General features: G+C 39.6%; 1 protein-coding gene across 1 annotated transcript; it reads right to left on the bottom strand.

Moving 5' to 3' along the window:
- Positions 1-15,333: 15,333 nt before the first annotated feature.
- Positions 15,334-23,724, bottom strand: LOC104211458 (peroxisomal nicotinamide adenine dinucleotide carrier). The gene is made up of 11 exons (XM_009760516.2): positions 23,315-23,724; positions 23,110-23,187; positions 22,894-22,968; positions 19,902-20,032; positions 19,507-19,561; positions 17,721-17,822; positions 17,109-17,177; positions 16,934-17,041; positions 16,748-16,816; positions 16,146-16,200; positions 15,334-15,816 (listed from the first exon to the last, which is right to left on the bottom strand). Exons 1-11 carry the CDS (start codon positions 23,393-23,395, stop codon positions 15,623-15,625), a joined length of 1,017 nt encoding a protein of 338 aa, XP_009758818.1. The 5' UTR covers positions 23,396-23,724; the 3' UTR covers positions 15,334-15,622.
- Between the last annotated feature and the right edge of the window lie 418 nt (positions 23,725-24,142).

Raw genomic sequence — 24,142 nt, 5'->3', positions numbered from 1 at the left:
CTCCGGTCAAGCAAAAACTAAGGAAATTTAAAACAGAAATGAGTGTAAAGATCAAAGAAGAAGTGATCAAGCAATTACAATCGAAGGTCATTCGGGTCACTCGGTATCCCGAATGGTTGGCCAATGTGGTACCAGTCCCAAAGAAGGATGGAAAAATCAGGGTGTGCGTCGACTACCGCAACCTCAACAAAGCAAGTCCCAAGGACAATTTCCCGTTACCCAACATTCATATCCTGATCGATAATTGCGCTGGGCGCGAGATCGGATCCTTTGTGGATTGCTATGCGGGTTATCATCAGATCCTAATGGATGAGGAGGATGCTGAGAAGACAGCATTTATTACGCCATGGGGAACCTACTGCTATCGGGTAATGCCGTTCGGTTTAAAGAACGCTGGGGCAACGTACATGCGAGCAATGACTGCTGTGTTTCATGACATGATACACAAAGAAATAGAGGTGTACGTCGATGATGTGATCATCAAATCTTGGCGTCAGGAGGACCATGTGGCAGACCTAAGGAGATTTTTCCAAAGACTCCGGAGGTATGATATCAAGCTTAACCCGGCCAAATGCGCATTCGGGGTTCCATCAGGAAAGTTGCTAGGATTCATCGTCAGTCGACGGGGGATTGAGTTAGACCCATCCAAAATTGAATCCATCCGAGATTTGCCACCGCCAAGGAACAAAACAGAGGTAATGAGTTTGCTGGGTAGACTCAATTACATCAGCAGGTTCATCGCTCAACTCACAGCAACTTGTGAGCCCATATTTCGGCTACTGAGAAAGGATGCTGCAGAAGGTTGGACGACAGAGTGTCAAGAGGCTTTCGACCAAATCAAAGGGTATCTGTCTAATCCACCCGTGTTGGTCCCGCCTAAGCCCGGGAAACCCCTAATCCTTTACCTGACAGTCTTGGAAAATTCATTTGGTTGTGTACTGGGGCAACATGATGACACAGGAAGGAAGGAGCAGGCCATCTACTATCTTAGCAAGAAATTCACAGTGCATGAGGTCAAGTACACTCAACTCGAGAAAACATGCTGCGCCCTGACTTGGGTAGCTCAGAAGTTGAAGCACTACCTGTCCTCATATACTACTTATCTCATATCCCGCTTGGACCCATTGAAGTATATCTTTCAGAAACCTATGCCCACGGGAAGGTTGGCAAAGTGGCAAATTCTGCTCACAGAGTTTGATATCATCTACGTAACAAGGACGGCCATGAAAGCCCAGGCACTAGCAGACCATTTGGCAGAGAATCCCGTTGACGAAAAATACGAGCCTTTAAGAACGTATTTTCCTGACGAAGAGGTGATGCATACAAATGAGTTGGAATTACCCGAGGAACCGGGTTGGAAGCTTTTCTTTGATGGAGCGGCAAATGCAAAAGGGGTGGGAATAGGGGCAGTACTCATCTCTGAAACAGGACGGCATTATCCTGTTACGGCCCAACTGCGCTTCTATTGCACTAACAATATGGCCGAATATGAGGCTTGCATTCTGGGTCTGCGCTTGGCTGCTGACATGGATGTCCAAGACGTCTTGGTCTTGGGAGACTCGGACCTCTTGGTACATCAAATTCAGGGTGAATGGGAAACACGAGATCTGAAGCTCATACCATACCGACAATGCTTGCATGATCTGAGCAAGCAATTTCGATCGGTGAAGTTCAAACACATCCCGAGAGTTCACAATGAGGTTGCAGATGCTTTAGCCACCTTAGCATCAATGCTGCACCACCCTGACAAAATGTATGTTGATCCTCTGCATATCCAAGTCCGTGATCAGCACGCCTACTGCAATACCATAGAAGAAGAAGCAGATGGCGAACCCTGGTTTCATGATATCAAGGAATATCTCAAAATGGGGATATATCCAGAACATGCCTCTGGAGACCAAAAAAGAGCCCTTCGGCGTTTGTCGAATGGTTTCTTCCTCAGTGGAGGAGTATTGTACAAAAGAACCCCGGATTTGGGGTTGTTGAGATGCATAGATGCCGGGCAGGCAACGACGGTTATGGCGGAAGTACATGCCGGAGTTTGTGGGCCACACATGAGCGGATATGTATTGGCAAGAAAGATCCTTCGAACAGGGTGTTATTGGCTAACCATGGAACACGACTGTATCACTTTCGTAAGGAAATGCCATAAGTGCCAGATACATGGAGATTTGATTCATTCTCCGCCAACAGAGTTACATACGATGTCAGCACCCTGGCCGTTTGTAGCATGGGGCATGGATGTCATTGGGCCCATCGAGCCAGCAGCGTCCAACGGTCATAGGTTCATTCTAGTGACCATTGATTACTTCACCAAATGGGTGGAGGCTAAAACCTTCAAATCGGTAACCAAGAAGGCGGTGGTGGACTTTGTTCACTCCCATATCATCTGCAGATTTGGGATCCCAAAAGTGATCATTACGGATAACGGCGCGAATCTTAATAGCAGCCTGATGAGAGAGGTGTGCCAACAATTCAAGATTACACACCGCAATTCCACCCCATATCGTCCCAAGGCGAATGGAGCAGTCGAAGCAGCCAATAAGAATATCAAGAAGATACTACGAAAAATGGTGGAAGGGTCCAGACAATGGCACGAGAAATTACCCTTTGCTTTGTTGGGGTACCGCACTACCGTCCGGACCTCCATAGGCACAACTCCTTATTTGTTGGTGTATGGAACTGAGGCCGTGATACCAACGGAGGTCGAAATTCCATCCCTCCGAATTGTCGCTGAAGCCGGGATTGATGATGATGAATGGGTAAAAGCTCGATTGGAACAGTTGAGCCTGATAGATGAGAAAAGATTGGCAGCAGTGTGCCATGGTCAACTGTATCAGAAGAGAATGGCAAGAGCATATAACAAGAAGGTGCGCCCCAGGAAGTTTGAGGTAGGGCAGCAGGTGTTAAAGAAGATCCTCCCACATCAGGTCGAAGCAAAAGGCAAATTCGCCCCAAATTGGCAAGGGCCTTATATCGTGACCAGAGTATTGTCCAACGGCGCTCTGTGTTTGACAGATATCGAAGGTAGATGTGTCGACATGGCTATCAATTCAGATGCAGTCAAGAGATATTATGCGTAATTTCTTTAATTATGGCAATTTTTGGTTTATTTGTTTGTATTTGGCATTTGATGGATAATGAGATGACGGAGGCAATTCTTTCTTCTATCCAAACACTGTTTAACCCTTGCTTCCCCCTTTGAGCCTTAAGTAATCCTTTCATACCCCTCTTTTGGAATCACTAATGGAAAGGACATGAAAAAAAAAAAAAAAAAAAGAAAAAGAAGAAGAAAAAGAAGATGAAATCATAAAGAAATACAAAACCGTGGGAACTACGTTTGACCTGATTCCTCAAAGAGGATACGTAGGCGCCTCACGGCTCGGTCATAGTATGCATCATAATAAATATAGGATGCATAATGTACATAGTATGCATAATAGACACAGCGTGCGTAATGCACGTAGCACAACATAAAAGTAAAAAATAAATAAATTCCCCAAGCAAGAAAACTGGGGCAGAAGTTATGTTTTAAGTTCCAACAAAGGTTTGATTCCAAAAGTTGTAGCACATCACCCTCCAAGTTGTTTTCATTTTTTTTTTTTTTTTTTTTTTTTTTTAGCCTTCCTTCAATCCCACACCAAAACCAACATCGACATCCAAAAGACCTCCCGATCAATGTTCGAGAGATGCCAAATCCGGCAAATAAGGCCGAGAATGATACACCGATCCCCAGCAAAGAAAAGGATCGTAAGACTGGGAATGAGTTGATAGTCAAAAGAATCTCCAGAAGAGAGGATCATATCTACAACACCCCGATTCCTCGAAAAGAAATAAAATGAGAGAGTCTCATCGGTGAAAACCTTCACAGGCACCGAGAGGCGATGTAAGATGAGGGAAATGAAATGAGAGAGTCTTATTGGTGAAAACCTTCACAGGCACCATAAGGCGCCGGGAGATGAGAGAAAAGAGAGAGTCTCATTAGTGAAAACCCCTCGAAGGGCACTATGAGGCGACAAGATAGAGCAGCGAAACCTACCACATTCGCAACAAGATGAACATCCATTTATCATCCCCAGCAAGTCAGCCCGTCGGACAAATCAATTGATACAAATAGACTGGGTCGGGAATCTATGGTGCATGTCATGATCACGGGGACCAGTTGTGTCATCCAGATAAGTTCTTTTGATTGTCTTCTCCCACAAAAGATTGGTTCAGAAAGATTTTCTCTTTTCCATATCTTTATTTTCTTTTCCTAAAAAAGTGTTCTTTAAAGGATTTTTCAAAGCTTACTACCAGAAACCGAAGGGAAATTCACCCAATGCAGGGTAATACAAACAGTCTTAAAAGGCCGGCCCCAGGCGATGCAGGGACTGTGCTCGGAAATGTTGGAAGAAGTAAGCTCCAAAGGGAGTGGTTTCGGGAGTTAGAAGCAGACTCCCACATCATGTGTTTTAAAAGAAAGCAGAAAAGGGGATAAATTGAAAACCATATCCCCAGCAGGCTAGAGATCCCCAACAGGCAACTTTGCCTGCCAACCAATTATGGGGACAAAGAGCAAGAAAAGGGGAAGAGAGAAAAATGGCTCGCCAGAAAGGCACCCTCTACCCCCACGATTAAAACTGACTAAAACCTTTTGTCTTTTGCAGGAGAGCAAAGAATTGATGACGGCAACAAGATGCAATGCCATGGAAGTTACCAAAAACCGGGGCAGAAAATTTTCTGCCGATTGTCGAAATTTTCTCGGAAGAACGGGGAAACAATTGGAATACATTTAAGCTCTAGGTCGCCCACCAGTATAATGCGGGAATACTTTTAAGTTCTAGGTCGCCCACCAGTATAATGCGGGAATACTTTTTCTAGGTCGCCCACCAGTATAATGCGGGAATACTTTTAAGTTCTAGGTCGCCCACCAGTATAATGCGGGAATACATTTAAGTTCTAGGTCGCCCACCAGTATAATGCGGGAATACTTTTAAGTTCTAGGTCGCCCACCAGTATAATGCGGGAATACATTTAAGTTCTAGGTCGCCCACCAGTATAATGCGGGAATACTTTTAAGTTCTAGGTCGCCCACCAGTATAATGCGGGAATACATTTAAGTTCTAGGTCGCCCACCAGTATAATGCGGGAATACTTTTAAGTTCTAGGTCGCCCACCAGTATAATGCGGGAATACATTTAAGTTCTAGGTCGCCCACCAGTATAATGCGGGAATACTTTTAAGTTCTAGGTCGCCCACCAGTATAATGCGGGAATACTTTTAAGTTCTAGGTCGCCCACCAGTATAATGCGGGAATACATTTAAGTTCTAGGTCGCCCACCAGTATAATGCGGGAATACTTTTAAGTTCTAGGTCGCCCACCAGTATAATGCGGGAATACATTTAAGTTCTAGGTCGCCCACCAGTATAATGCGGGAATACTTTTTCTAGGTCGCCCACCAGTATAATGCGGGAATACATTTAAGTTCTAGGTCGCCCACCAGTATAATGCGGGAATACTTTTAAGTTCTAGGTCGCCCACCAGTATAATGCGGGAATACATTTAAGTTCTAGGTCGCCCACCAGTATAATGCGGGAATACTTTTTCTAGGTCGCCCACCAGTATAACGCGGGAATACATTTAAGTTCTAGGTCGCCCACCAGTATAATGCGGGAATACATTCAGCTCTAGATTTTGGAATCAGTCACCCCACCTGAAGACGGAAGGTTACGACAGAGATCCCCAAACGGGAAACAATAAAATCCTCAGCACCAAGAAGCAGACAACTGCAAAAGCAAGCGCACATTCAAAGGGAAGAAGGAACGCGTCTCAAAAGAGCAGTTTGGGAACGCTATGGCATGCCCAACATAACAATTCTGATGAAAAGCCATACCACTGAGGAAACCATTGAAAGATTTAAAGAAGAAAGTCGTATCCCCAGCGGGTCAAGCAAAGTGACGAAAACTGGCATTCAAACGTCAGCGAAGGATCAGCATCATCTCCAAGTTCACAAAATACAGGCGTCAGAGGAAAGCATTAGCCGACAAGAAAGCAAGACAACAAGAACAAGTGGGAGATAGATGAGACCTCATACTCTAGCTTAACTTCTTGTTTTTCCTTTTAGAGCAATGTAATAGGGAGATCGGTTGAGCAGTAGCATCCTACAGCAGCATGCAACAGCGCACAACAACAGCAAGCAATACAGTCACATGGTAGTCCCAGCTACCAAAATTTCCCGAACTACATTGACCTGATTCCTGTTCAGCCCAGGATATGTAGGAAACCTCCGAAGCAAAGGTTCGGTCAAATCTTTTTCAAAAATGCTTCACACGGAGTATTCGGACGGGCAAAAATCGCTCGCTTTATCTTTGCGCGAAAACCCTTCGTGTCTCCGTGCAAAGAGGGGCAGCTGTAAGCACGTGATTTTTGCTTTACGGACATTCGCTCCAAAAGAAAATAAAAATAGTGACAAATGGCTTCGTTGTACAATTGTTCGAGTTTTCATGTGTTGTTAGTCACTTGTGGATCTGTCCATTCTTTTTTTTTTGCATTTAATCATTAACAAACAAAATACAAAATATATGTATTAGGATGGTTAAACCATAATTCGGTCAGTAAAAGAAAATTCAAAAAATATATATGTGCACCGTTCGCCCTAGGCTCTTAGCTAACCTACGTAAATATTTTTGTGATAATTGTGTTAAAATGTTGCATTGTTGTTTAATTCCGTTACCTTATTATTTGTTATTTTTATTTTGTTTAAAAGAAAAGAAAAAATAATAAGAAAGAAAACAAAAGCAAAAGAGTAGGGAAAATCGGTTTGGGCCAAGAAATGAAACAAAATAGGCCCAAGACCAGGACACAGATCCAGTCCAAACACAGGCTGCCCGGACACGTCCCAAACGACGTCGTATCAGCGCCTCAATCTGAGCCGTTGATTCATGGCAATCAAACGGTCCAATACAGCCCCTGCTAAGTCGAAACGACGTCGTTTCAGGCAAGTTAATCTGGGCCGTTCATTCCCATTGATCCAACGGATCCAGGCCTTCCTCTAAACCCGTCAACATGACCCGATCCAATCCCCTACCCGGTCATAACCCACTATCATCTCCCGAACGACGTCGTCCCTCCTCAATGGTTAGATCCTGGCCCTTGATCTCAATTGATCCAATGGCCAGGATCTAAACCCTCAATACATATATAAACCTAACCCCCTTACCCCACGCCCCAAGCCACACCCCCCCCTCGGCCACTATTCACCATCTTCCCCAGGCTCCCTTTCCTCTCAAACCCTAGCAGCCTAGGTTTCCCACCATAAGCCTGGCAACCACAGTTCCGATGACCACCAAAATAACACCCCCGATGCACCCGACCATCCTGAACACGAATCCACTAACCACAAGCCTCGAATCACTTCCGTTCGTCTCGAATCTTCGTTTGAAGATTTGAGTCGAACCTGGACCTATGCCAAACCACCCCATCTTCATGCTAGACACTCTCCTGACCTTCCTCGTGACCAAACCAAGCTTGGTTTGGTCCGAATCCACCCACAACTCCCAAAAATCCAGATCTGGAAATCCAGACTTCTGAAGCACATGCACCTGGGGAACCCGGCCAGTTTTGACATAGGTTTGAGGTCTAATAGACCTTAACCAAGGTGTTCTCATGTGAGAACACCCTGATTAAGGTTTGTTCGGCCTCAAAGGTTCGAAGTCGAGTTTGATTTGGGTCTGTTTGGTTTAAACATTTTGGTAAGTTTTCCGTTCTTTTGTTTTATTTCCAAATAAGTTGTCAGCATATCTCTTTGTGTTTGTTTGTTATTTTGTTACTTCTTCCAGATTTCTTTCATCTCTGTTAAAGACCCTTTATTTGGTCGATTGTCTTCTGTTTGTTCTGAATACACTCTGTGATAAACATGATCGTCAGTTAGATTAATCGTCAAAGGAACTAATTCATATAGGCCCAGTAATTTAATAAAAGTTGTCTGATACCCTTTAGGTCCCCGAACGTGTTGTTTATATGAGCGACTGATTATTACCTGCTATAATTAGTATAGTCGACTCGATAAATGTCGTCGATTAGTTTTCTATAACTAATGGATCGAAGGAGCTAGGAGTTTCACATAACTAATTAAACTCGGACACTGGCTGGATGACCTAGTAATGTTTGAAATGGTCTGTTGGCATTATAAAAATGACTAAAAGGGTTCAGTCTAGGCAGTCCTGAGTTCGAGTTTTCATCAGTGCAAAAATGCCCTAATGCTGCAATAGGCAGGGGCAGTAATAATCAAGGTTAACGGGGGTATTCTGGGGTGTTTAAAAAGAACAGAAGTAATTAGTTTAAGTGAGCTGACAAAAAGGGTACTAACTTAGGATTAAACTAATACCAATGGGGGAACAAGACACAAGGGTATGGGGGCTCAAAATGAATAAACAAATGAGCCCATAATTCTGGATTAAACAAAACCAGGCGTGGGGAATAAAGGGAGCTGACACCAAGCATGCTGAGCATGGGCTTAAAGAGTATGGGCATTCTGCCAATTGGCAGGCAGGGCAGCTCAGCTGTAATGGTGCATTTGGCCTATAAATAGGCCATTTGATAACTAAAACAGGGGCTGAAGTTTAAGGGTCTTAGGCTGGACATTTTTGAGTCTGGAGAGAAAGAAAAAAAAAACAAAAAGAAAATTTCAGAATATTGTAACAAAACACTGTCTGAAAACTGCTTAGGAGTTCAAGTTAGCCAAGCTGTCTTTGCTAATTGTTGTTGGTTATTTGCCGAGCTGTTTGTGATTGTTGAACTGCTGGTGCTGTTATATTGAATACTCTGGTTTTCTGTTGGTTCATCATTCTGTTTCTGGGACTGCTTGTTTGTTGCTCGACCACTTGTGAGCTTCATCATTGTGGCTGGTTGTTGTTGCTGTGTTGTTGGTGTTATCTGCTGTTGCTGTATTCACTGCATATTGCTTAGCTGATCATTCCTTTCTTCTTTGTCCTCCTTACCAGGTACACAATCGATACCACTAATGTAACTGAGAGTTTGAACATAAATGCAAAAGAGAGGACCTGCAGATTGTTTATATACACGTGGACTGTTGTGTTAAATGTCATGTAGTATATAGTAGTTACATTTTTGTTTGGATAATAGAAGTAGCCTACATGCTTAGTGTATCAATGCAGGTTAATGCATGCTAGTCATGTATGTGTGCTGTTAGGTGAAAAAACATTCCCAGTGTAATAAGTTGTACCTTTAGACTTAGTCTGAGGGTGTAATATATTCTCTAATGTAAGCCAAATAGGAAAACTATCCACTTTAGTTAAAATTCTTTCTCCTTTTGCCAGATTGTCCCATATAAATTGATAAACTCATTTCACAGAACAAAGAATCAGTCCTAGGCCTCAATCTCATGAAGGCCGAGCCCAAATCGAAACAAATCAGTTAGGCCCATATCGAAAAAGGGGGCCTAAGTCTGGCCATCTCGCATGAGCTAGGTTTGGGCCCATAATTTTCGGCTAGTTATCCATAATCGCAGTCACATTTTATTATTCTGTAAAAGCATTTTAAATCCTGTTATAAGTAAACTCGCAATCATGTAATTAATTAGGACTGTCTACCGTTTTCAATTGATAGAGACGAACACGACAAGAAACGTAGTTGCTATAGGATATCCTTTTAAAATAAGAACGAGATGAGCCTCGATGAAAATAAACAAAACACGCAGATGCGGGGCCCTTGTTAAATGTAAATCATTGAAGCATTTAGTTTCCCGGACGGGTTGTTTAGCAAATCTCACAACCTTCCTAAAATGACAACACGTTAGTCTCTTTAGGATACGCTTTAATAAACTTTACCTTCTTAAACTCGGGTGCACATTTATGTGACCCAAATCCAAATCTCGACGGATTCGAAATGCCTCTCTAATCACGGGTACATTGACTGTGACGTGGTTCGAGATGCATGTCCATGACGTTGCAAATTCATTAGAAATAAAGAACGAGGTGAGCCTCGCCAAATAAAAATACAAATTGCGGGGCCCTCAATAAATATTGCTTTAAAAATTGTTTAGGCTTCGGGATGGACCGTTTAGTAAAATTCCACGGTCCTACCCAAAATAAATACGCTAGTCGCTTTAGGCGCGCCTTTAATAATTTAATTTCCTTAAACTCGGGTGCACATTGATGTGACCCAAATCCAAATCTCAACGGAGTCAAAGTGTGTCGACGACCACGGGTACATTGATTGTAACGCGGTTCGAGATACATTTTCACAACGTTGCAATTCTTGATAAAAACAGTAAATGATAAAAGCGGTTAAAAGTTAAATTTTGCACATAAGTTCACACTTGTATAAAATCAGATAATCAAGCCGAATATAACAGTTGAGCGACCGTGCTAGAACCACGGAACTCGGGAATGCCTAACACCTTCTCCCGGGTTAACAGAATTCCTTATCCGGATTTCTGGTACGCAGACCATAATATAGAGTCATTCTTTTCCTCGATTCGGGATTAAAATTGGTGACTTGGGACACCCTAAATCTCCCAAGTGGCGACTCTGAATAATTAAACCAATCCCGTTTCGATTGTCCTTTAATTGGAAAAAACTCCCCTGCGCCCCCGCGGGCGCGTAAAAAGGAGGTGTGACACCAGGCTCTACTTATTCCTACGTGTCATCCTATTTTGCCTCAAATCTAGGTGTGCCTTGTGATTCTTTAAGTGCTCCTGTGTATGTGTCCATGCTTATGGGAGATTTTATTGTTGTATATCATGTCTATCGCTCGTGTGTGGTTACTATTGGGAGACTTGAGAATAGCGTAGATGTCCTAATTCTTGATATGGTAGATTTTGATGTCATCTTGGGTATGGATTGGTTGTCGCCTTATCATGCTATATTGAACTGCCACACCAAGATGGTGACCTTGGCCATGCCGTGTTGCCTAGATTAGAGTGGAGGGAGACTTCTGGCCATTCTACCAGCAGGGTTATCTCTTATGTGAAGGCTCAACGTATGGTCGAGAAGGGGTGTCTAGCTTATTTGGCTTATATTTGCGATTTTAGTGTGGATGTCCCTTCCATGGATTTAGTACCAGTTGTTCGTGAGTTCCCAGAGATATTTCCTGCAAATCTGCTGGGGATGCCACCCAACAGAGATACTAACTTATGTATTGATTTGGCTCCGGGCACTCAGCCCATTTCTATTCTACCATACCATATGGCCCTGCCGGAGTTGAAGGAGTTAAAGGAACATTTGCAAGATTTGCTAGATAAGTGATTCATTAGACACAGTGTCTCACCCTAGGGTGCGCCCGTGTTGTTCATAAAGAAGAAAGATGGGTCGATGAGGATGTGTATAGACTATCTGCAGTTGAACAAAGTCACTATCGAGAACAAGTATTTGTTGCCAAGGATTGATGACTTATTTGATCAGCTTTAGGGTGCCAAGATGTTTTTGAATATTGATTTGAGGTCTGCCTACCATCAGTTGAAGATTAGGGCACCCAATGTCCCTAAGATGGCTTTTCGGACTCGATATAGGTATTATGAGTTCCTAGTGATGTCATTTGGGTTGACAAATGCCCCAGCAACATTTATGGATTTGATGAACCACGTGTTCAAGCCCTATTCATATTACTTTGTGATTGTATTCATTGATGATATCTTGATCTACTCCCGCAGTCGAGACGAGCATGAGAAGCATCTTCGAATTGTACTTCAATCTTTAGGAGATAGCCAATTATATGCTAAGCTTTCAAAATGTGAGTTTTGGTTGGACTCAATCGCCTTTTTTGGGCATGTAGTATCGACAGAGGGCATAAAAGTAGATCCTAAGAAAATTAAGGCAGTTCAGAACTAGCCTAGACCTACTTCAGCTATAGAGATCCGGAGTTTCCTAGGTTTGGCGGGTTGTTATCACCGGTTCGTAGAGGAATTTTTATCCATAGCAGACGCATTGACCATATTGACCTAGAAGGTTACCCCATTTAGATGGTCTGATGAGTGTGAGTTGAGCTTTCAGAAGCTCAAGACTGATTTGACTATGACCCTGTGTTAGTATTGCCCACATATTCAGGATCTTACACGGTGTAATGTGATGTATCTCGTATTGGGCTCGGTGTAGTATTGATGTAGGATGGTAGGGTGATTGCATATGCGTCGCGGCAGTTGAATATTCAAGAGAAGAATTACCCTGTTCATGACTTAGAGTTGGCAGCCATTGTTCATGCGTTGAAGATTTGGAGGCACTATCTTTACGGTGTGTCGTGTGAGGTATTCACGGATCATCGAATGTCTACAGTATATGTTCAAGAACAAGGATCTCAACTTGAGGCAGAGGAGGTGATTAGAGTTGTTGAAAGACTATGATATCACCATTTTCTATCACTCCGGGAAGGTCAATATGGTGGTCGATACCTTGAGTAGAAAGGTTGTGAGTATGGGTAGCCTGGCGTATACTCCAGTTGGTGAGAGGCCGTTTGCATCAGATGTTACAATTTAGTGTATGGAGTCTTAGCTCATGCACAGAAGATTAAATTGTCGATACTCATAATTAATAAACTATGTTCACAATCGAAGATATTATTGGGCAAAATATCTTGATGATGTAGCACAAGATTAAAGTATAATTTATCTTTATTATGGGAGTGATTTTATTCTAACTTCTTGTGCTAGTATATTTAGTGTATATTGAACTGACCAAGTAGAGAAAAGATGTTTTTGTGCTGAATATATATAAAATATTTTCTCCGGTTCATTAAATGAGCTTATACTACTAATCTAGATATAGTTATTATGATCAATATGATTTGTTTATTGTTTTGATTTATCAAAAGGTACAACTCTATTCATAGTTAGTGTATGCCGAATAGATTGGACAATAACGAATATCATTTATGAAATAATAATTAGTTGATAGATCTGTGATTCGGCCTTTTTGATGATATCCCTTCATGTAAGCTTATAAGTTTTGATGTAAAAACTCGATCGGTGGATTTTGTATCCGTCATATGAAATAGTTTAAGCGAAATTATAAAGGATTTAGTTAGTTGATTAAATTAAATTATCAGTGATTAGTTTAATTAACTAGTATTTGTAACCTTTACATGGGGAGTTAAAATAAGTGTTAGTAAATTTCGAAATTCATATTGAGGAGTTCAATTGCAGTTTTTAGTGGAATAAAATGTGATTAATTATAATAGGATTTAATTCATCCAAATTTCGAATTAATACTATAATTGGTAGTCTAATATTATTTCTGTGGTCCCTGCTATAACTAGTAAAAACCTTGACAGACTTGGGTAAAAAGTGACTAGGGAGAAAAGTTATTTGTTTTAGTTGGACTAGGATTCTGCTAGGAGAATCCTACACGATTTTGGTCTATTTTTTGGCTTAATTTCGGGTCTACAAATAAAAACAAGTTTCACCTAATAATTCACTCTTTATAGTAGTAGTATTTGGTCACTCAAATAATTTCGTCCAAAATTTTATTAGGAGTATAGCAAAAGACTGCAGCCCTGGATTCTTGTTATGTGAAAGACTTGTGCAACAACAACAACAACAACAACAACAACAACAACCCAGTATAATTCCACTTAGTGGGGTCTGGGGAGGGTAGTGTGTACGCAGACCTTACCCCTATCCTAGGGTAGAGAGACTGTTTCCAAATAGACCCCGGCATCCTTCCCTCCAAGAACTTCCCACCTTGCTCTTTGGGGAGACTCGAACTCACAACCTCGCAGCAGTTTCAAAATGTTAGCACTTCTAATATCTCAGTAATTAAATCATTATCTAGTTTTCGTATTTGTGGTACCTACATTTATGCTCCCCTGCGCATGTTCTGACGGTTCGAAGTCTAGCAATTGGGTAAATATCAAAAGAGCGCGAGTATACTCGAAAATCGAACATCAGCTTTACAATAGTTGAGGTTAATTTCCAAGTTTTGCGACTCGTAAATAATGCTTATCAAAGAAAGAACTATGTATCCCTTCTCTTAAAAAAGATAGATATGTTGACGTCATTAAGGAATCTTCAGGAGCATGTGTCCCGAAAAAAGTGGGAGAAATTCAAAAATAGTCAGACGTACAAATGGTCATTCAAAAATAGCCACAATTTCAAAAGTAATCGAAATTTAGTCATTTTTCATGTAAAGATAAATTTGAACGAAAACACTGTTCAAAATTCGAAAAAATACTCCAGTATAATATACTGGAACTCAAGTATATTATACTGGAATATACTGAAACTCCAGCATATTATACTGGTCCAGCATAATATACTGGAACTTTTCGCGTATTGGAGTTCCAGCATAGTATGCTGGAAGTTCATACGTACGTGCACCGATCTCCAGTATATTATGCTGGAACTTTCCGTGTTGCAGCAATATAGTGGCTATTTTTCAATAACTTTGCAAACGCTGGCTATTTGAATGGTCAGTCCAAAAACTGGTTAGCTCATGCTATTTTTACGAAAAAAGTAGTTTATTTACGTTTAGATAATTGTATCTTTTTTATTTGGACAAAATTAATTGAAGTTAAAAAGATTTGTCAACTGACAGTCAAATATTGTTTTTTTTTTTAAAAAAAAAGAATACTTCACTTAAATACACATTCGAACAAGGGAAATGATATTGTATAGTCGATTTTAAAATAATAGTCGAAAAATTATATATTTTTATATATATTATATTGTATACAATATACAAATTTTATACACTTTTGTGACTATCGAAGGTAAATGATTCCGACCTCGAGATAAAAGTAATCTTTGCGCTTCAAACAACTATTTCAACTTGTTAAGTTGAAACTCTTAGCTCAAAACTTCACAAACAAATAACTTTTTTCCCATTTCGCTAAATAATGAAAAACTTGTTTCAAAAGACAAAAGTATTTCAAGTCAAATAATAATAGTTGTCACTCACAAAATTTTTAATCTCTATTTTCAAGTGAATTCATGTCCAAAACATTGTATTAAAAGATTGAGCGTCATTTCTTCAAACCAGTGTTGTCAAAGGCAAAAAAACTCTAAAAAGCACTTCAAGACTATTAAGGCTTTATGCGCAAGACGTAATTAAAGTGTGGGCCTTAGTAAAAAAAAAAAGCACAATTAATAAAGAAAAGGAAAAAATTATAAATGTAATTCAAGAAATAAGTGACAAACTCATTCAAGACGTTTTCTTTAATGATTAATATATACCTTACCTATCATATTTATTGTTTAGTGCTATTTCATTCAAGATAGAATTCATGGGCAATGAAGTGCACGCTATAGTGACTATCTAAAACGCAGCTTAAGCAATGCGAAGTGCCCTCCCTGAACTTTTCAGAGCTTCAGGACTTAAGCAGATCCTTGGACCACACTGTTTCAAACAAAGGATTAAATAATCAATATGTTCCATTTTTCAATTTGCTAGACAGCTCAATCCAAGTTCAAACAATTGAGAGCATGACTAATGTGCTTATGATGGAGACCGATGAATGGGCTTATTGCTGGAGAGCCAACGGTCAACCATTTTACTAGATCATCTTCCTTTATCTTCAATTTCGAATTAATTTCTTTGCTATTACAATGTATGCGTCCTAATTCTGTAGGTATCTGTGATGAGGTATGCTGCAGGCTGCAGCTTCCCAAGACTGCTATGTCGGAAAATTCTAGGGAGGCTTTGATCTTACAGTACTAGCTGCAGTTCCTATTAGTAAAAACCTAGCACCCCTGACAAGTTCCTCCTTGACCATGAATAGGACAGCAGCTGCTAGAACGCTCTGTACGATTTTCGTGCCCATCCCTTTGTAAAATCCATAAAAGCCTTCATACCGTATCATCTTCATAATAGCATCCAGGGTACCTGAATGGCGTAAAAGCAACATCAGAACCTACACTATACAAATGCCTGAAATGCTTATACAAAAATCCTAACACATATCAACTTCCCCGCATTGCAGATTATAGCCACCATACAACAGCCAACAGAGGTCCACTTATAGATAATACAACAATAATTTATAACGAGGCTGCATCTCTCTCGACTGTCATTTTTCTCAGGTCACAGTAACATAACAGATCTCTGAAGATTGAATTACTGCATTTCAGCATTCTGTTTTTACTGCTGAAGAACTTACGAAACCTTTACAGTGACTTCTGTGATAGTAATGCATTAAAAATAGGTGCACTAACCTTTGTACTGGTGTCTTTTATCCCCACCAGTAACTTGCTTTGCCTGAAGTCTTGACTGCAACAACAAAACAACAACTAAGCGTCAGTCCTGAACATGTTGGGAAAGTCTTGAATGCAAAGATAGAAAAATTACTGTTCATGCAGAAAACAAATCTCAAATAATTGTTGGATAGTGGACCAAACTCTTTACAGTGACCAAGCTTCTCTAAATTGGACATTGCTGCAACATTTTTTGAACAGTTCCAGCCAACAGGTTTAACAAAACCAAAAAAGTGGTAGTAAGCATTTCGTGTTATGACTGAGATTACTTGGGACCAAATAAACTTAAAACTGAACACAATACAGTTAGCAAAAACTGAAAAGCAGAGGCAAGCATTTACCCACGCCCCATTAAGCTAGTAGTTCAACAGTTTATTCTCAAAATTGACCATAATGAGTGCGGTACGACATAACAAGAGAAGAATATGAACCTCTGAATAACTTTTAAGGAAATTGTATGAGAAGAATTTACGACATTTTAATCTAAACGATCATAGAGATTTCAAGAGAAGTGAGAAAAAGGGAAAGCCAAGTTTCTCCTGGAAAATAAAAACTTGTATTACCTTCACAACCAGAAGAGGATATGTTACAACTGTAGCCCCAAGCTTTGCCACAGCTCCGAGTAAAAATATCTAACCAAAATAACAAGTGCATGAGCTCCAAAAGATCTAGGCCAAGAACAAAAATACCAGCCTGATGGACTAAATCACTAAGCAGAAAAAAACGAAGAGTGAAGTGCAAATATTTACCTCCAATGCAGTGACATCATTGGCGCCTTTATTGCTAGAGGCACGCCGTTTCCTAATCTTCTTCAAAAGGGTTTCATATAGCATAAATTGTATAGAAGGATTGCTTACCTGTATTTAGCAGTGAAAAGAATCAGCAACCATTGGTTACTACTAACTAGAGTCAGTTGTCACATACCATGATTAACGTCGGAAAAACACCTTTCCAGAAACCACAAACTCCAGCTTCACCATAGACTTCTTGAATCTGTGAAACAAAGTGCCTGTGAGAAATAGAGGCATAGTCTCCATAGTCTGAACCAAATCAATGGGAAGCATAAACAAAAATGTCATGATTCCATGTGATGAGCACAAATACTCTGCTGACTGCTAATTGCTAAATGATCAGAGACGAACCACAAAAAAAAGTTTGAGTATCATCAAAGATTTTCTTCATAAAAAACTGCAATGACATTATCTATATCTTCTCTTCACTGAACTGACTGCATTCTTGAGAACGTTCTTCAGAAATTATCATTTCCCAAATTGCTATGCTGCCAGACAATTTAGTTATGAAAAGCAAGACAAGCTTTCAAGTGTCAACTAATCAATATTTGAAGCTCAGAGTCTTGAGAAATACAAAGAAATTTTCATTACAAAAATCATCTAGCATAGCTCGGCATCAGCTTATAATGACACTTGAAGTTAGTCAAGAAAAAACACTGCATATCCTAAGGTCCACGATTTCAAGGCATGTATTTTTCCATGAACCATAAGTTACATCTTTTAATAAGAAGACAAATGTACATACAGCATGGGTAGTTCCAAAAGGAGGCGGTTCGACCACAGCAACGATTGCATCGTCTGATGCTGCAGGTTCAGGATGGCTACCTTTTGACTTTTTCGTATGAGTCTGCACAGCAGTTGCAAGGAACAAACAAAATATCTAAATTAGACCAATTTGTGCGAGGAAGTGGCAGGGTATGTTAAGAAACATAATGAAAAATTCTACATGCCAAAGCTAAGTAAACTAGTTTTATTCATCAGATTCTTTATAAATGCCTGTTGCATTTACTACATGTCAAATGAAATCATGTAAAAGGAAAAGGGATGTATATAAAGGCAATTGTTATGTGTCTAAAAAAAGGTAATTTCAACATTGAAATTACTACCGTGTTATTGAAACTACAGAATCCACAACTCAAATAATGCTTCTTACACTTCTGTATTCCGATAGATTGAAGAAATGGTCCAATACATAATTAAGCTTCTGTTAATGTTATTCCGTATCTCAACACCAAGGAGGAATGGCTTCTTACACTTCTGTCTTCCGATAGATTGAAGAAATGGTCCAATACATAATTAAGCTTCTGTTAATATTATTCCGTATCTCAACACCAAGGAAGAATGAGTAAGAAAATTCCCCAGCTTAAATGAAAGCAGACAGTTAACGTACCAAGGTTGTTGTAGGAATTAAATCTCTTTCATAACTAACTCGTAATGCACCTAGGAGGAAAGAGTAAAGGAATTTCCACAGCTTAAATCAAACCATTCAGTTAAAGAACCATTGTTGCAGGAATCAAGCTTAGCTAGGTGGCTGGCCGGAAACAAATCTCATGAGAATACGTTTAATGTACTATAAAGGTACTCCAACTTTAATACTGAAATTACAGCTTCGCAGGAAATAAAATAAGGACCTATAAAAAATCTTGGTAAACAAGATCAGGATATTCTGCAAAATAAACGTAATCAATGGCTGAAGTAGGAAAACTTTCAACAACCTTGGTTGGGTGTAAGCCTTCCCACCGGAATTGCAATTGCTAATATTTCACTTTGTGAAGTAAAGGCAACTCTCCAGCTTCTTTTTTTTTCTTTTTTTCTTTTTGGGTATCTCAGCCACTTGGGCCGACCTTAGGTGGGCGTCCCTCCAAAGTGCAATGGAGGTCCTCAACCTAGGCCATGGGTCTTCTTCATTACCCATGACCCTGTAGGGTCACAAAAATTACGTCATATTATAGAAAAGCTTAAGAAGGGGCATCCCAACTATACCCCTAAACTACAAGCTCGCGCGTGACGGATGAAAAACCGTTGTTGCTTGCTGCTTGCAGGCTTGAAAATCGCTCTTTCGCCTCTCCTCCCTGACTCAAATTCTGATTGATTAGCTTCTTTCTTCACGCAAGCGTTTGGTTTGCCCCTTGTTGTGTTGCATTTGGGATCCTCAATCTTACATACTATTTGACAGACACTGAAGAAGAAACCTTTGTTTACTGCAGCTGAACCAATTCTGGTACAGCCCCCCTAAACCCACATTAACTTCCTTGCCACTCTAAAGATTATATTATAACTACATTTATATTTTCTGCCAAAAATATCCTAATAGAAAATAAATTAACTAATATATGCAGCATTGTTTTGTTACCTGTAGAAATGAAAGTATATTTACTTTAGGTCTTAACATGCAGGATAAACATCAGAGAGTAAAATAGGTAAATAACACCAATAAACATATTTCTGCACTAAATTCACCAGAACATTTGAAACAAATGCCTCAATTTCATAACCAGGGCCAAAGGAACTAAAATATAATACAAGAGTACCTGCATGCGGGTGACGACAACCCATATGGGATTAGTCAGCAGAACATTAACACACCTGTAACATAGAAAAGTAAGGAAGTTCAATGGTAACTATCCACAAAGAAATCAGAAAAGTTTAACGGTAATTCGTAAACATGGGTGCTTTTACATTGGCCTGGGATAGAAAATGGAAGAAATTAGCGCAATCGTGATTCCATATTATACCAAAAGACAGAAACTTTTGATTCCTTTTTATAGGCAATATGTAATAACGACAAGAAAAGCCAGAATGTCGTTGACTAGGATGCATGTTGGACATTTACCAGGATCAGTCCACCAGGGCAATCTAAGAAAGATAGCAAGGCTACAAAAAAGGTGGACATAAAATTCTACTACGCCACAGACAAGTAAATTACCCAGATAAAGCAGCTGCCAGAAGTGATGAGAACATTCCAACCGATCCATCACCAATCCCTTTCTTCTTACCTTCAAGCGCAGCAATTTCTGCCTGATTTCTGAATATTTGATAGAAGTAATAGTATACGCCCTGTAAACACAAATTTACAGAAACATCAGTGAACAGAATTTTCACTACCAAACAACAAGCAGAGTGAGTTCATAAATTAATTATAGTTACAAAGAAATAGCCAATGTATTCCAGCATTGAGGCCAGGAAAAACTAGTTGACTGTTCACTTCTCTAAGTTAACCATTCTATTACAGGCATATGAGAACACTATCAAAGCAAACATGTCCATCTATGCATTTATGCTCTGACCCAGTTCAATATAACAGGGTCCACCATATTCTACAAGTGACAATTTGGAATGACGAATACTGCAATCAGGGGCGAAGGTACAGTGTAGCAAGGGTCAACTGACCACCCTTCGTCGAAAAATAATACCGTGTATATAGGTAAAATATTAGAATTTATGGGTGTGTTTGGTATGAAGGAAAACATTTTCCGGAAAATGTTTTCTAATTTTCCTATGTTTGGTTGGCTTAAATGTTTTGGAAAACATTTTCCTAATCAATTCATTTTCCTCCAATTGGAGAAAAATGTTTTCCTTATCAAGAGAAAGGAAAATATTTTTCAAAGCTCCTTCTCAACCTTCCCCACCCTCACCAACCCACCCCACCCCTTCTCCAAAAGAAGGTTTTCTTTTTCTTTTTACAAATTTCAGTTTTTCCGTTACCACTCACCCTACTACCCCTCCATTCCCTCCCCTCTCAAAAAAAAAAATTTTACCTTAATTTTTTTTTTTTTTTTTTTTGCAATTTCAAACTTCTGTTTTTCATTTTTCTGCACCACCCACCCCCACCCCCGCACAAAAAAAAATTACTTAATTTAAATTTCTGTTTTTTTTCGTTTTGCTGTCCCCCCTCCCCCCCACAAAAAAAAAGTTTTTTTTTTTGTAATTTAAATTTCTGTTTTTATTTTCGTTTTGTTGTCCCCCCCCCCCCCGGCACAAAAAAAAGTTAAATATATTTTTCAGTTTTCAGTTTTAATTTTATTATTTATCGGTTTAAAGGCTCAAAATTTTACAAGTTCCAAAATTATGAGTTCGGAGGTTTATGTGTTTGGAAGTTTACGGGTTTATAAATTATAAAGTTTACGGGTTCGAAATTCCGCGGTTCAGAAAGTTTAGCGGTTGGAAAGTTTATGAAATTTGTGGGTCCGGAAGGTTGTTGGTTTGAAAGTTTATGGATTCATGTTTATTATATCTGAATTATTTATGAATACTCTTGAGAAGTCATTTTCCTTAATTTGCGTACCAAACACCGGAAAATGAATAAGATTACTACTTGTTTTCCAAGAAAACATTTTCTTCGAAAACATTTTCCGTTATACCAAACACACCCTATATATATGTAATACATATTGAACACCCTTGTAACAATGAAGAGGCATAGCCCAGTGGCAAAGGGTGGTCAAAATGCCTTAGAGGCGCAAGTTCGAACTCCTCGCTCCACAATTTTTTGTTGCAGTACAATTCTTTTTAAAGACAACTAGATAAGCAGACTAAACGGCGTCGTTTTCTTTGTTTGACTTGCTTTATAATATAAAAATCAGGAATAAACAAATCTGTATAAAACAAAAATTACGAATAAACAAATTTAATCCCTAAAAGGCAAAATCGATCCATCAAAGTTCTTGCTGCTCTCCATCTTCGCCGATTTCCATCTTCTTCGATTTCTCTACCAAAATCTAGGTAGACCAAAATCTCCATCTCCATCTTCGCCGAAACCTAGGTAGACCAAAATCTCCATCTTCTTCGATTTCTCTGCCAACGAACTTTTGCGTTTGAAAGTTCCTGCTGCTCTCCGTCTTCGCCGGTGTTACTCCGAGTCTCCGACTGTCCGAATACTCCATTCCGCCATTGAACTGGTTCGAACTTCGAATCTCGTCTTTCTTTTCCTTTTTTGCTTCAAAGTTTCAGTTGTGTTAAATTTCTCTGATTTTTTATATGATAAATATTTTTGGGACAATACACTGTGAGTAATTAGTTAGCATTTATGTATATTGCTTGTTGTAAGTTCAAACACAAACTGTTGATGTTCCTTTTGTTTATTTAATTGTTGAGGAGTAATATGTCTTAACTACTTTATACATTCAGGAATTAAAGTTGCAATGAACTTGTTGAAATTTTACAACAAAGTACCAAAAATAACTTCGGCTTCTCAAAATCAATCTAACAGAGAAGTAATTGATACAATTGCTCCACAGTCTGATCCAGCTGAAAGAACTCCAATATTGGAGTATCATCCAAACCATCGCGATGAAATAAGGAGGGCATACATTCAAGGTGGTCCTTGCCAACCTCGGTATCATGACTTCCCTCAATCTGACTTTTCTAAATTTAAGCGTCGTTTTAATCCTATATGGTTTGATGAATTTAATTGGTTGGAGTATAGTGTAAGTACCGATGCTGCATATTGTTTACCTTGTTATTTATTTAAGGGCGAAAGTATTCATCAAGGTGGTGGTGATGTTTTTTCGAGTAAAGGGTTTAGGAATTGGAACAGAAAAGAATATTTTAAGAAGCATGTTGGTTTGCCAAATAGTATTCACAATAAAGCAAATAGAAATTGTGACGATCTAATGCGGCAAAAACAATCTATTGTTGCTGCATTTGAGAAACATTCTGATCAAACTAAGCGTGAGTATTGGGTTCGCTTAAATGCTTCAGTTGATGTGGTAAGGATTCTCTTGAAGGATTTGCATTTTGCGGTCATCACGAAAGTGAAACGTCATTGAACAAGGGTAATTTTATTGAAATTCTTTCATGGTATGCTGATAAATGTGATAAGATTAAACCCTTTGTGTTATGTAATGGGGAAAAAAATGGAGCTAATGGGGAATGGTTGGAATGGGGTAAAGGTTGGAGATGCCACAGGAAGTCCTTACCTGGGAAGCAGCGGTGCCCACTAGGGACGGAGCTAAACCACCGTAAAGCCGATCCCATCCTTCTTGCCTTACAACCTACAGATCACGTAGACACGAAAATTGTGAAACTGAAAGCGTACAAAACTGAACAACTGAAGTAGAATATTAATTATAATAGATCTCATACAGAATTTTTTTTAATTAATAAAAACGATCAGAAGAAAGATAGGCAAGCACCTGATACATTTGCTCTATTGTCCTAAGCTTTTGCTTCTCCTTCTTCGAATTTCTGTCCGTTTGCTGCCGCGTATTCACCTAACATCATCCAAATTAAATAAGAAAAGAGAAATAGTTCTCTGATTTTGGGTAATTGAAAGGGAGGGGGGGGGGGATGAAGCTAAGAAAAGGGAAGAAGGGGTAGAGAGGAGTAATAAATAAATACGGTTTGGAGAGGATAGGTAATAAGCTGAGCGATGATGCCACCTCCGGCACCGGCAAGCCCATTGATCAAAGCGTCCGACATCTCTTCCCTTAACAAACAATTTCAGAAAATAGTTAAAGAAAGTGAAGGGAAGAAAAGGGGGTGGTGGAGTTGTTAGGGGAAGGGCCCCAGCGTTGAGGGGAAGACTATCTCTGACTTTGGATGTAGCGAAGAAAGAGTAATTGAACAGATCAGAGTTGGCGACTTGGCGTTCCGTTTAGGAAAGAAGCAAGTCAAGTTTGTCACATTGGTGTGGGCTGGTTTTGGCCTTAATGTTGCTGAGCTGACTACTACCTGTTATGTCTATTCCTCTCTTTCTATTTCATTCCCACTTTCTCGGTTTACTTCTTTTCGTTTCCTTTTTTCACGTAGACTAGTCTTGTGATAGACCCATTACGTCATATAGAGTTTTAAACGTTATTGGTGTGTTTCGAAACCTCAAATATCTTATTTTATTCTTGGCATAATGGCTTAAATGACACTTTTACTTGTGTCACTTTGTCATCCGGTCCATCTACTTCATTTGTTTACATCTAGACATTTCTACTTGATCAAAACTTATATATCAAACCACTCTGACCGTTGACCAAGCATATGTAGCATTTATTTTGCTGAGTCAAATGAAGTGTGTGGTCACGCGCTTTTAAAAGCGGGTGAATACACTGGGTTTGATTAAAAAAAATACTAAAATTCAAAGAAACAATAATTATCTCCATGCAAACCAGAGTAAAATTTTTCTCATTCCCAGATCTGCACAAAGAACAAATATGTGAACTATTGTCAAAGTAA

This window comes from Nicotiana sylvestris, chromosome 3 (genome assembly GCF_000393655.2).
Source record: "Nicotiana sylvestris chromosome 3, ASM39365v2, whole genome shotgun sequence".
Lineage (NCBI taxonomy): Eukaryota > Viridiplantae > Streptophyta > Magnoliopsida > Solanales > Solanaceae > Nicotiana > Nicotiana sylvestris.
Note: the sequence above shows the minus strand (reverse complement) of the source record. Positions and strands in the feature narration are given on the sequence as shown.